General features: G+C 42.8%; 1 protein-coding gene across 2 annotated transcripts in view; it reads left to right on the top strand.

Moving 5' to 3' along the window:
• Positions 1-12,657, top strand: part of FEZ2 (fasciculation and elongation protein zeta 2) — a 36,841-nt gene that overhangs the window by 12,190 nt on the left and 11,994 nt on the right. Inside the window, exons 5-6 of one of the 2 annotated variants that reach the window (XM_081942292.1) lie at positions 45-313; positions 3,755-3,835. In XM_081942292.1, coding sequence (XP_081798418.1) covers positions 45-313; positions 3,755-3,835 — 350 coding nt within the window. The remainder of the gene's footprint in view (positions 1-44; positions 314-3,754; positions 3,836-12,657) is intronic. The other variant, XM_081942293.1, reaches the window with a different exon arrangement.

The raw sequence follows: 12,657 nt of genomic DNA on the forward strand, positions 1-12,657 counted from the left end.
CTGTTTTAAAGATCACATCATGTTTTCTGCTGTTTTGAAAACAGGGGTGCAAAAACTGTCTGTGTCCGAGCTAAATGATCTCTTAGAAGAGATTGAAGCAGCCATTAAGGACTACTCTGAGGAGTTAGTGCAACAATTAGCCCTACGGGATGAATTAGAGTTTGAGAAGGAAGTAAAAAACAGCTTCATATCTGTCCTGATTGAAGTACAAAATAAGCAACGAGAACAAAAAGAAATGGCGAAGAAGAAGAAAAAGTTAAAAAATGGCACTCCTCAGAATGGAAAGCAAGAAAAAAGCCATCTGCCTGGAACAGTAAGAGCTCTGCATTGTGCTTCTCTTGAAACATTGTTTACATTTTAATTTTGTATAATATGATCTCTAATTTTTGCCCGGTTATTCTTACTAACAGTTCAAATGAATAATAGTAAGCAGCCTTAATAACAACAATAACATCTCCTCTTCTAAAAAATATGTGGAGACTATAGAAAGAGTGCAGAGAAGAGCAACAAAGATGATTAGGGGACTGGAGGCTAAAACAAGAACGGTTGTAGGAACTGGGTATGTCTAGTTTAATAAAAAGAAGGACTAGGAGAGACATGATAGCATTGTTCCAATATCTCAGGGGTTGCCACAAAAAAGCGTAAGTGAAGCTATTCTCCAAGGCACCTGAGGGTAGAACAAGAAGCAATGGGTTGAAACTAATCAATGAGAAAAGCAACTTAGAACTAAGTAGAAATTTCCTGACAGTTGGAACAATTAATCAGTGGAACAACTTGCCTCCAGAAGTTGTGAATGCTCCAACACTGGAAGTTTTTAAGAAGATGTCTGAAGTGGTGTAGGATTTCCTGCCTAAGCAGGGGGGTTGACTAAAAAACCTCCAAGGTCCCCTCTTAACTCTATTCCATTCTATTCTTTTGGTTGGATCCATATACTTCGATGGGCACAAAAATATTCATAATATTCTATTTTTTTCTGATCATCACTGGCTGCTGAAGTTTTACAAGACTCTGAAGAACAACTGCTACTTTCTCAGATGACCAACGTTACATTTCTTATTTTGTCCAACCAAATTTGTACAAGTGGTCTTTTACCTCTTTGGGTAATTGTTACGGAATGGGGGGGGGGGGGAAATCTGGGAAGAGTTTGAAATGTTAATACCTACTTTAAGTTTGCTTAACATCTGCTATTGAAATTAGGATTTTTCAGCAGAGCTGCCACAGATGTAGAATTTGTTCAATATATTTAAGTAATTGTTGATGCACAAACATACAATTTTTTCTATCCACAGACTATTTGAAATTTCCACATTATTCCTCTCGTTAACTTCGTTTCATCACCTGTGTGTGTAATCTCCCTGTTTTGTCTTCTCCTGCTACCTTAGACAATATAATCTGCTGGTGCTATTACGCATATGCTAAAGTGCCTGAATAGTTCTTCCTAAGCTCATTGGCACTAGGGCACTTCCCAGAATCCACAAGAACTTTTTCATCCACACGAGGCTTTCTTGATGTTAGGATATTTTGCAAACCAGAAAAAAACTATATCCTGATTTCATTAAAAACTGCATGAAGAAACACATTGTCACTAGAGCAGCAGACACTGGGTGGAAATTGTGGCTTCCCAACTCTCTTAACAGATTCTCTCTGAAAAGACATTCACTACAAAGCAGAATTCTATAAAAGGGTAAATATAAATCACACTTCTTGTAAATAAGGAAGAGGAAAAATAACATCAGTATATTGTAAAAAGTGTATCATTTGAGAGACAACTAAGCCAGGCATGTATGTTGCAAATTCTTGTTAACATCTATTTTTCTGCTGTAATTTATGTTACTTAGAAATAATGTGATGTGACCTATAATTTAACCTTTTATTTGCCAAAGTAATTAGGAGGTCCAATGAGTTATCAACTGAAACTAGATAATAAATGGATTAATTATCTTCTATTATACTAAGGTCAACTGAAAATACTATTTATTCTGCAGAGCTTTAAAACTTTGTACAATTTTATTTCTACCTTGTCTTTTATTGAGAATATCATCTGGTAATTTAGAGTAGGAATGAAAATAATCAATAAAGCACAGTTTTAAACATATATAAAGACTATAGATACAAGCTAAGCCGCATAGTAAAACAACTAGAGAATGTAAATGTAATCAGCTGAATGCCTTAACGTTCAGATACTACTATCTCTACAGAAGTATAAAAGTGAGCAATCTGTATAACAGTCTCTCCTATAAAAATTGTTCCAGAACTGAGATGTATATCTTTTTCAACATAGATTTTCCTTGACACCTGGGATATCCTTATCTTAGAGAGCTATAAGCAGTTTCTTCAATATCTTTTGAAGGATTTGACACAATAATGCTATTTTAAAAGGAAATTCATAAATTATAACATTAAAACACTTGCATCGAGTAAGAGTTTATTCTGACAAAAGCTTGATTGTTTAATATCTGTATAAGAGGAATATGAACATATAAAGTGAATGTATCTTTAAAGGTCAGTGATATGTTTGCATATACTCAAAGAGGAACATATCCCCACAGTATGCAACGTCTATGGATGAAACAGCATAGTCTTTTCCATGTCATTGTCACATTGTCTGTTTGTTGTAATCTGTCATTGATGTCTTGCACTTTAGGATCAGGAGGTAGCAAGAGAATGCAGTAATATTAGTTTTCAGTAGTGATTAGAGTTTGCCTTCAATGATTTCATCATTCATTAAAAATATAAGGCTATTGGCAGCAAACGATTTGTTCTCCGCTATTCTCCTGTGGGCATCAAATAACATACCACTAGTTTGTATGTAGGTTATCTTGTGCATAGCAGATTATATTTTTCACATTTCTACCATTAAAACCTGAGATCCCCACACTGAAGATAACTGCAAATAATGAAATAATTAATTGGATTTGTTTTGTGTATAGAAACTGAATGTAGCTCACAACATAAACATCCATTTCTTGTATCAGACACTTGTTCATTTCAGAACTGCAGTGTGATTTCCAGGTTGTTAGTATTTTCTTGTTTGTGTAGGAGAAATGTGAGAATACAGTCAGTTGCCATAAGTAGCGGTTTGTTTTTCTGTCAGGATTTCTAGGGATAGAAGAAATAGGATTTTTTTCTTAGTTTATCCAAACAAGACTAGCGTGGAAAGATCCTACGGGCTACCTCATGTTGGAATAATGCCTAGTTAAAGAATGAAATATTGACAGATTCTACAATCTACAGATCTAGATTTATTTCAAAAGGAATATCAACTAAAATTGAGTTCCCTGCTCAGAATATGTTGTGTCGTTTGTTGGTATTGTTTTATATTTCCCACTTTCAGCCATGAGGAGCAAGGAAATGCCGTTTTTAATACCAATAAGACATTGGTCAATTATTTATCTGTGCTTGCAATGTTTAATGGGATTGGGCAAGGAGCAAAAAGCTTACAAGGCAATATGCTTTAGCATGTTCTATGTGTGTGATTTCATATTTATTTAAATATATTATTTGAGATAATAAGTAGCCAAAGATCGTTAATGCTAAAACAATCTTATCCTAGTTCTCTACATATGATATTTGGCTGGCTCCATTCCTAAATCCCTAATGAGCAAAATATTTAAAAGTTGGCGCTTTTCTCATTAAGCTACAGCTATATTTCATTTCTAACATTTACCTTGCTGGCATCCCCCCAAAAAACCTAACTAATACCTTTAAATTTTTCTTTTTCCCCCCTTTTCTGTCACGTTCTCACTCCTTATAGCGCTTCAGTATGGAAGGAATCTCAAATGTCATTCAGAATGGCTTTCGACAAACGTTTGGAAACGCGGGTGGAGAAAAACAGGTGCTGGGCTACCTTCTGACTTTGTTTTCCTTATGCTGTCTTTTCTGTCTCTGTATACATTCCTGTCTCAAAAGTTGGCAGTTTCAGACTTCAGGTGTTTTCAGAAAGGGAGGAAATACATTTCTATGCTTTTTCGCATCTTCCCTGCCTTAAAGCTAAGAGCTATTTACAAAGGTTTTCTTTCCTTAGTAGTTAAAGAAGCAGACAAGCCTTGATATGCACGGGGTGGGTGGGGAAATAGAGTAGATGAAAAATTTTCCCTCAGGGTTTATTTTAATTTTTCAAAATAAAATGCAGGCAACAGCATAATACATACTTGGAGTTAAATACCTGTCTAAGAAAGCAGTAATGAAAGATTATGTCAGTTTTAAAGTTTCAGTCTAGGAAAAGAAAAATGATCAGTTAAACATGCCTCATCTTCCAAAATGGTAAAATCTATTTTGATATTTTTAGTTACAAGAAGTAAAAATCCTGGACATTTTGTATATGTTTTATACAGGAAGCAAACCTCTGAAGAAAATGTGTGTTCCAGAAGCTTATGGAATATACATATCCATGTACAATGTTGCAGGATACAAATTGGGTTGATCACCAAGTCCAGATCTCAGTGACCGACCCAGACTGGATCCTGCAACATTATCCTGGGACATGTATATTGCCCTTCATAAAGGGCAGAATCCTTTATTTTATGCCTCAACTCAACACAAAGCCAGCAAAAGCCTTATTTGAATGTCTACAATTCCTCCAACATTCTTTTTTTATGATTAGGACAGAACGCAAATTTCATGGTTCCAGATCATTCTTTTTCCTGATTCGTCCCATACCCATCTGTTTTGCTTAAACAGATGGGTATGAAGAGTGTAGAAGAACCCGAAGCAAAGCCAGTAAAATAAAAGTATTGCTTATATGTGGAACATAGGTGTTGATATGAAATACGAAAAACATATTTTACCATAAGTTATTTCATTACACAAATTTAATACAATGTTACAAGTGATTTGCTAGAGCATGATGTACCGTTGAGCAGATACATATACTGTAAAGAATATTGATAAAACTGAACAAATTGACACTGTTAATGTATGTTTTATATGTACATGGTTTTGATTGGTTTTCATGTGGTGGGTATTATTTCTAGATTACAGATAACTTTGGAATTTCTCATAGTTCTTTGAGAGAAAAATATTTTTTCAGCTATTCACTATTTCTAAAACTTGAACAATAAATATAGATTCTGCATTTGCATTCACATGGAAGTCATACGTAAATAATAAAGATAGTACGGGTTTGACTCATCAGGATCTGAAGTTATATAAAACGTATTGATAGAATAGAATTATTGAATGAGAGTAAACCCTACAAATTATAGCCGTCCATAGAAATTAAAAAGTAGCTATTTAATCAATTATGTAATACGTTCTAGACCAGTGATGACTATGGCATGCACGCGCTAGCCAGCTGAGTTCACCCTTTTTTAAAGCCATTTTTCGCCCTCCCCAGGCTCCAGAGGCTTTATAGGAGCCTGGGGAGGGCGAAAAGAGCCCCCCCCCCAAGGCCCTCTGGAGGCTTCATGAGCTTCCCTGAAACCTCCGGAGCGCAAAAAAACGGCCTACGGGCAAACTGGAAGTTCAGGAACAGACTTCCTGTTTGTTCGGAAGGTCGTTTTGACTGCCCTGGAGGCTTCAGGGAAGCCTCTTGAAGGTCCCTGAAGCCTTCGGAGCGCTTAAAACGACCCTCCGAGCAAACCCGAAGTGACTTCCAGTTTGCTCGGAGGGTCGTTTTGACTGCTTCGAAGGCTTCAGGGAAGCCTCCAGAAGGTCCCTGAAGCCTCGGGAGGGGCGGGGGAGGCTATTTTCGCCCTCCCCAAGCTCCTATAAAGCCTTTGGAGCCTGGGGAGGGCGAAAAAAGCATGCAAAAATGTGGGGGTTGCGCCTGTAGTGCGCGCATGCGCACTGGGGGGGTCGTGCATTGCATTATGGGTGCGGCACGCCTGCACATGACCCCCCTGTGCTTCCCCTATTTATGGCATGCGAGCCAAGAAAGGTTCGCCATCGCTGTTCTAGACCATAAGAGGTCTTCCCTGTTCTTTCAAGAAAGCAGAAGCTGTACCTTGCCTCTCCTATAGAACTAAAGAAAAGATGTGCCTGTATAGGTAACATTGTTTGCCATAAACTAAGTGCTCTATTCACCATTTTCTAAAAATTAAGGCTTACTCCATTACCCTGATAGTCCTCAATAGAAAACTCCCTGTCTTCAAAACTGGAATCTAAATGTAGCACAAGAGAAGCCATTCGGTTTTTTTCTTCCCAGTAGTATTTTTTTTTCAAAATGAAGTATTTATTATTATTTGTTTTCATAGCAAATCTCTCCATCTTTCTAGTGTAGAACAGTGACATATTAGAGAGGTTTGGGGAAGAGGCTGGAGGAACTAAAACAGAGAAAAAGAAGATGGCACAAAAGAACTGGAGACAGAAAACAGAAAAATTAGGTGCTGCCACCTGAATTTATTGCTTTATAAACCAAAATATCTTGTTTTGTTTCTAAAAATGTACCAGCCATGAGAATGAAGTAGCATGAGCATGGAAGCTTAGAGATTGAAAGGAAGGGAACATAACATTGAACTAAATATAATTGAAAATGATGCTATCTTTCAGTCATGCCAATGATTTACATAGGCTGTAAGAGAGATTGAGGGTGTGTGTGTGGGGGGGGGGATACTTGCCTGCGTTATTCAGAACTAGAAAATAGATTATGTGTCCCTAGTCTGTCTGTCTTGCAGCTGCATGCTGTATTAAACTTTAGTCTCTTAGCATAAAAGCCTGTTCTTACTACAGTATTACTTTTTAAATCTTGGGCTATTGGTGAGATACATAGGATCTCAATCTCAATAAAAGAGATTATTTGTAGTTCAGGGTTGAAGTGAGGGGGCCTTAGTGCTCTATGAACTTGGTTGTTTTCTTGCAGATGTTTCATTACTCAAACTAGGTAACATCATCAGTGCCAATCTCTGATAAATTGAGATCAGATCTAGATTTAGATTGGTGCTAGACTAGCACTGATGATGTTACCTAGTTTGATAATGAAACTAGCAAGCAAACAAAGTCAGAAAGCATCAAGCATCCTTCATACATAGGATCTACCTTGTCTTCCTTCTAGATAGCACAGGTGCTGGGCAACTTTGAATCTGCTAAATCTTAAGGAATGTCTGAGACTTAGAATAGCATGTGATCTACTAAAACCAGACAGTTCCCATGGAACTTGAAGGATAAGTCTGAAGATTCGTGTTCCGCCTTGTATGTTACCAGCCTATCCACTATAGCCTATTATAAATGGTACAGTGACTATGCTAACATCTCATTTAAATGGGCCATTGAGAAATCATTCCTCAGTTCACGTTAAGCCTTATGCATGTATCTCTGTATCTCTGTATGAATTGGAGAATATTTGTATAACAATTTGAAAGTGCTGTATAAATGAGGGCTTTTTAAGCCTTCAACAGTACATAAAGTATGCGATCTGAAGATACATGTATTATACCAATTACAATCTGGTCTGTATTACTTTGCTAACTTAATAGTTTCCTATCTATTAAAGAGGTGCCCAGCTGCATTTCGCCCTTAGTGTAAAACATGAACCTACCAGAGTAAGATATCCTGCTTCAGGAAGTGGTTTCAAACACAAATGGGTCTGATAATCATGCATAATGTTGTATCGTTGGTTTGATTTGTTTGTATCTCTGTGGGATAAATTAAGTATAGTAATTTCATGTTAGTATAAAACTGTTTTTCCTGATCCTGTTTTTGGATTATACTATCAGTGTAATACAGTAGTGTGGTACCTCATTACTACTCAATGCAAGAATATAATTCCTAAGAAATAAACCACACACAAGAAATGCAGACCCTGGAAATGCCCTTCATTTTGAAATGAATACCCTATTCTTTCAAAAATATTGAATTTGTATTACTGAAGGTCTGTATCTTTCCTATAAATAATTTTAGAAATAGCAACCCTATACAGCAGTGTTGTGGAACCTTTTTGACAGTGAGTGCTGAAATGGGAGCGCATGCGCGTGACGAAAATCAGAAGAGCAGTGTACATGCGGCACCAGGTAGATGATTTCTGTTTTTTTATGCACACATGCATACCGGCCACCTGGTCTTCCGGTTTTTGTCATGGATGTGCACGCAAAGACCAGCTGGCCAGTATGCATGCGTGCGCCAGAAACCGGGAGATCATTTTACTGGCGCGCCCATAAGCAATAGGCGGCTTTTCTGGTTTCCGATGCTCCTGCACACGTAAAGACCAGCTGGTTGGCACACCAGAACCTGGAAGAGCAATGGGTGACAGTTCACATGCTCGGAGAGATGGCTCTGCAAGCCACTTCGGTCACATGTGCCATAGGTTCTCCATCACAGCTATACAGTATTGTCCTTCAATCTTAGAACAAAAATACCTTCTTCCTATTGAAATCTGTTGCTGAATGAAGGCTATAGAATGGCCCTAAGATTTTACCAAAAGGAGCAAATGCACATTTTTAAATATAAAGTGTTGAAGAATTAAGCTTTGGAAAGGACACATTACTTTATTTATTTTATTTCTTTTATTTATTATTCGTATTTATAGACCGCCCCGTCTCCCGAAAGGGACTCGGGGCGGTGTACAGTCACTAAAATGCGTTATAAAATACATACATAAAACAGTTAAATAATTAAATACGTAGGTGGAGGAGGTTACAAGACTGTATATAGAATAATAAATATAGTACATTAAAAACTCTAATAACCCAAGAGTTAAAATATTACCCAAAATTACCCATTAAAATATATCCATCGGGAGGTAAAAACTAAGAATGTGCCAGGCCAGCTAATCGAAACAGGTGAGTCTTTAATTTTTGACGGAAGGAACGGAAGTCAGTGGTAGTTCTAATGTCGGGGGGGAGGTCATTCCAGAGGGTTGGGCCCATCACAGAGAAGGTCCTACCCCTAGGCGTCGCCTGCTGGCACTGCCTAGTTGACGGCACCAGTAGTAGTCCCTCCCTGTGAGAGCGGATTGGTCGTAGGGATGTGTGCGGGAGGATACGATCCCGCAGGTAACTGGGTCCTGTGCCATGGAGCGCTTTCAAGATGGTAATTAATACCTTGAAACGCACCTGAAAAACCACAGGTAGCCAGTGCAGCTCGCGCAGGAGCGGTGTCACATGGGAGTATCTTGAGCTCCCCATAATCACCCGCGCGGCTGCGTTCTGAACTAGCTGCAGTCTTCGGATGCGTCCCAAGGGAAGCCCCATGTAGAGGGCATTGCAGTAGTCCAGGCGAGACGTCACCAGCGCATGAGTGACCGTGCGTAGGGCATCCCGGTCCAGTAGGGGGCGCAATTGACGCACCAGGCGAACCTGGTGGGACGCCCCCCTTGCCACAGCTGCCACATGGTCATCCATAGACAGCCGGGCATCTAGGAGGACGCCCAAATTGCGCGCCCGCTCCACAGGGGGGAGTTGTTCACCCCCTATGGCCAGCGATGGAATTAGCTGGCTGAACCGGGGTGCCGGTAGCCACAGCCACTCAGTCTTGGAGGGGTTGAGTTTGAGTCTGTTGTCCCCCATCCAGACCCCGACGGCTTCCAAACACCGGGACATCACTTCGACAGCCTCGTTGGGGTGGTTTGGGGTTGAGATGTACAGCTGCGTATCATCAGCGTACAGATGGTATTCAACCCCAAAACCACGGATGATCTCCCCCAGCGGCTTCACATATGCGTTGAACAGGAGGGGCAAGAGGACCGACCCCTGCGGCACCCCACAAGAGAGTGGCCTCAGGGTCGACCTCTGCCCCCCTGTCAACACACATTGCGTCCGGTCAGAGAGGTAGGAGCCGAACCACCGTAGAACGGTGCCTCCGACTCCCATCCCCCCCAGCCGGCGCAATAGGATACCATGGTCGATGGTATCAAAAGCCGCTGAGAGGTCTAATAGGACCAGGATAGAGGAACAACCTCTATCTCTGGCCCTCCAGAGATCATCAACCAACGTGACCAAGGCTGTCTCCATGCTGTGCCCGGGTCGGAAACCGGACTGGCGTGAGTCTAGATATTCGGATTCGTCGAGGTGTCGCGGAAATTGCTGCGCCACCACATTCTCAACAACCTTCGCCAAAAAGGGAAGGTTGGAGACTGGACGGTAATTAGCTAGTTCCATTGGGTCCAGTGAAGGCTTCTTGAGCAGGGGCCTCACCACTGCCTCTTTCAAGGCGGTTGGCAAGGATCCCTCACCCAACGAAGCGTTCACCAGGCCCAGAAGCCAGCCTCGTGTCGTCTCCCAGGATGCCAGTACCAGCCAGGAGGGACACGGGTCCATTGAACATGTGGTGGGTCGCAGCCGTCCACGTAACCTGTCCAAATCCTCGGGGGCAACAGAGTCACACTCCTCCCAGAGTGGCCTCACAAGACTCGCTGTTGACGGCTCGTCCGGTCCACTGAAGGGGGCCCATCCGCTCCGGATCTGAGCGACTTTGTCCTGCAGATATTCCCCAAACTCCCCTTATCTTCCCTGCAGGGGTGCCCCCCGCGTCCTCTGTGATAGGAGGGAGCGGGTCACCCGAAACAGGGCGGCAGGGCGGTTATCGGCGGACGCAATAAGGGCGGCACAATGTCTACGTTTGGCCGTCCTTAATGCCACAAGGTAAGTCCGCAAGTAGGCTCTTACCTGTGTTCGGTCAGATTCGGAGCGTGAGGACCTCCACCTGCTCTCTAGACGTCTCCTGTGGCGCTTCATCACCCTCAGCTCCTCGGTAAACCAAGGAGCCCGGGTGGATCGCTGCCGCAGGAGACGTCGCAATGGCGCAACCCGGTCCAAGGCCCCAGCCGCCGCCCTATTCCAGGCGGCCGCTAGGTCCTCCGACCGGGAGCGGGTCAGGGCTATAGGTATTGGCCCAAGCTCCGTCTGGAATCTATCCGGTTCCATCAGGTGCCTGGGGCGGTACCAGCTTAGACAGTCTGGTTCCGCCTCCTCGCGGTGGGAGGTAGCGCCAGGGAAGTTCAGCCAGAGAGATGAGTGATCAGACCATGACAGGGGCGTGATGACTAAATCCCCCATTCCCAGATCACTCGTCCACTGCTCAGATACGAACACAAGGTCCAGTGTGTGACCACCTTCGTGAGTGGGGCCCTGAACTAATTGGGTCAGGTCCATGGCCGTCATGGAAGCCATGAACTCCCGAGCCACCTCAGAAGCCTCTCCCGTCGACGGCAAGTTGAAGTCCCCCATAACCAGAAGCTTGGGGGTCTCAACTGCCGTTTCCGAGATCAGCTTGAGGAGCTCGGGCAGGGCTGCTGATGCATAGCGAGGAGCCAAGTATACAATCAGCAAGCCCCACTGCCTCCCTGGGCCCCATTTCACACCAAGGGACTCACACCCGGGTATCTGAGGAACAGTGAACTCTCTCGGCTCCAAACATTCCCGAATAACTACCGCCACCCCACCACCCTTACCCAGGGCCCGGGGCTGATGAAATGCCCGGAAACCCGGTGGGCACATTTCCACGAGGGGCAAACCGCCCTCGTGGCCCAACCAGGTCTCCGTTATCCCTGCAAGGTCTAGCTCCCCCTCTGAGATCAACTCATTGATGAGGGGGGCCTTGTTAATCACAGACCTTGCATTGCAAAGCATCAGCCGCAGGCCCTGGCTCTGTAGCTCCTGACCACCCAGACTGCGGGGGTTGGTACAAACGACCGGGCGTAGCCAGCAGCCACGGTCTCCCAACTGACCTTGGGATCTTCTCCTGTCCTCGCATCCCCCTCTCCCCACGACCGTTGTAATAAAACAACCCTCCGTTGAAATGACCTTTTCTTTCCCCCCCCCCACCTCGTTCCCTTCCTTCCTGGACTCACCTGTTTGCCTGGCACTGGCTTCCCTCCCGGTCTGATGGACCCTCCCCCCCGCCCTGGAACCCCCTAAAAAAGAAGCAAAACATTTAATTTAAAAACCCCTTAGCTTCCGTTTCCTGCACCTCTCAGGGTTGACAAACCCGTCATCGAGGCGGGCCCTTGAGAGAGCCAAGGGCCATGCCTGCGAGAGAGGGGCCTCCCGCAGGCGGAGCAAGTCTGACCTCAGGTAAATTGATATAAGAATCCAGTGGGGTTAAGGTGCTGCAGATGGTAACAAAGTCAGTAAGGGGGGGTAAGAGGCAGAATCCTGTTCGTAATTGGGTGAGGATAGGGGGGGGGGGCAGATAGAAGTCCAAATGTCCAGATGGTGCAGGCATAATAGAGGTGGCAAAGATGATAGACGATGAGGTTTTCCTTGAGGTTTTCCAATATGAATGTTCATTTAAAGTTGGCAATATAATTTGCTCTAAATTGAATGTTTTTAGCCATAATACCGTAGACATGTAAGAAAAATTTCAAAGAGCTGGAAACAAAATATTGTTCAAAATAAAATTTTAGAATAAATGGCATTTAATTCTATATCAGCAAAAGCAGATACAGTATAATTTCAAGGAATCACATACGTGTGTATAAATCAGTGCAAGAAATAACAACTAAGCTCAACTATATGGGATTCCACTGCTACTCCCGGGTGCACCCACTTCTGAGCATAAATTGGCTATCTTGCATGGTCCATTATCAGAGTTTCACCATGAGGGAGTTGTGAAGTCAGAATATAAAACTTCTTATCACTGCAAGGGAGTGACCAAAGATGGTCTGGTTGTGGCTTCAAAAGCTTAAGACCTGAATTGACACATGGTTTCACTGTCCTGGCAGGTATATTGTTTATTCTTTGCTAATAATTATAGTGCATTGGTCTTGTCTAGAGTATATTAAGC

This window comes from Natrix helvetica (assembly GCF_964273705.1).
Source record: "Natrix helvetica genome assembly, chromosome: 2".
Classification (NCBI taxonomy): Eukaryota; Metazoa; Chordata; class Lepidosauria; order Squamata; family Natricidae; genus Natrix; species Natrix helvetica.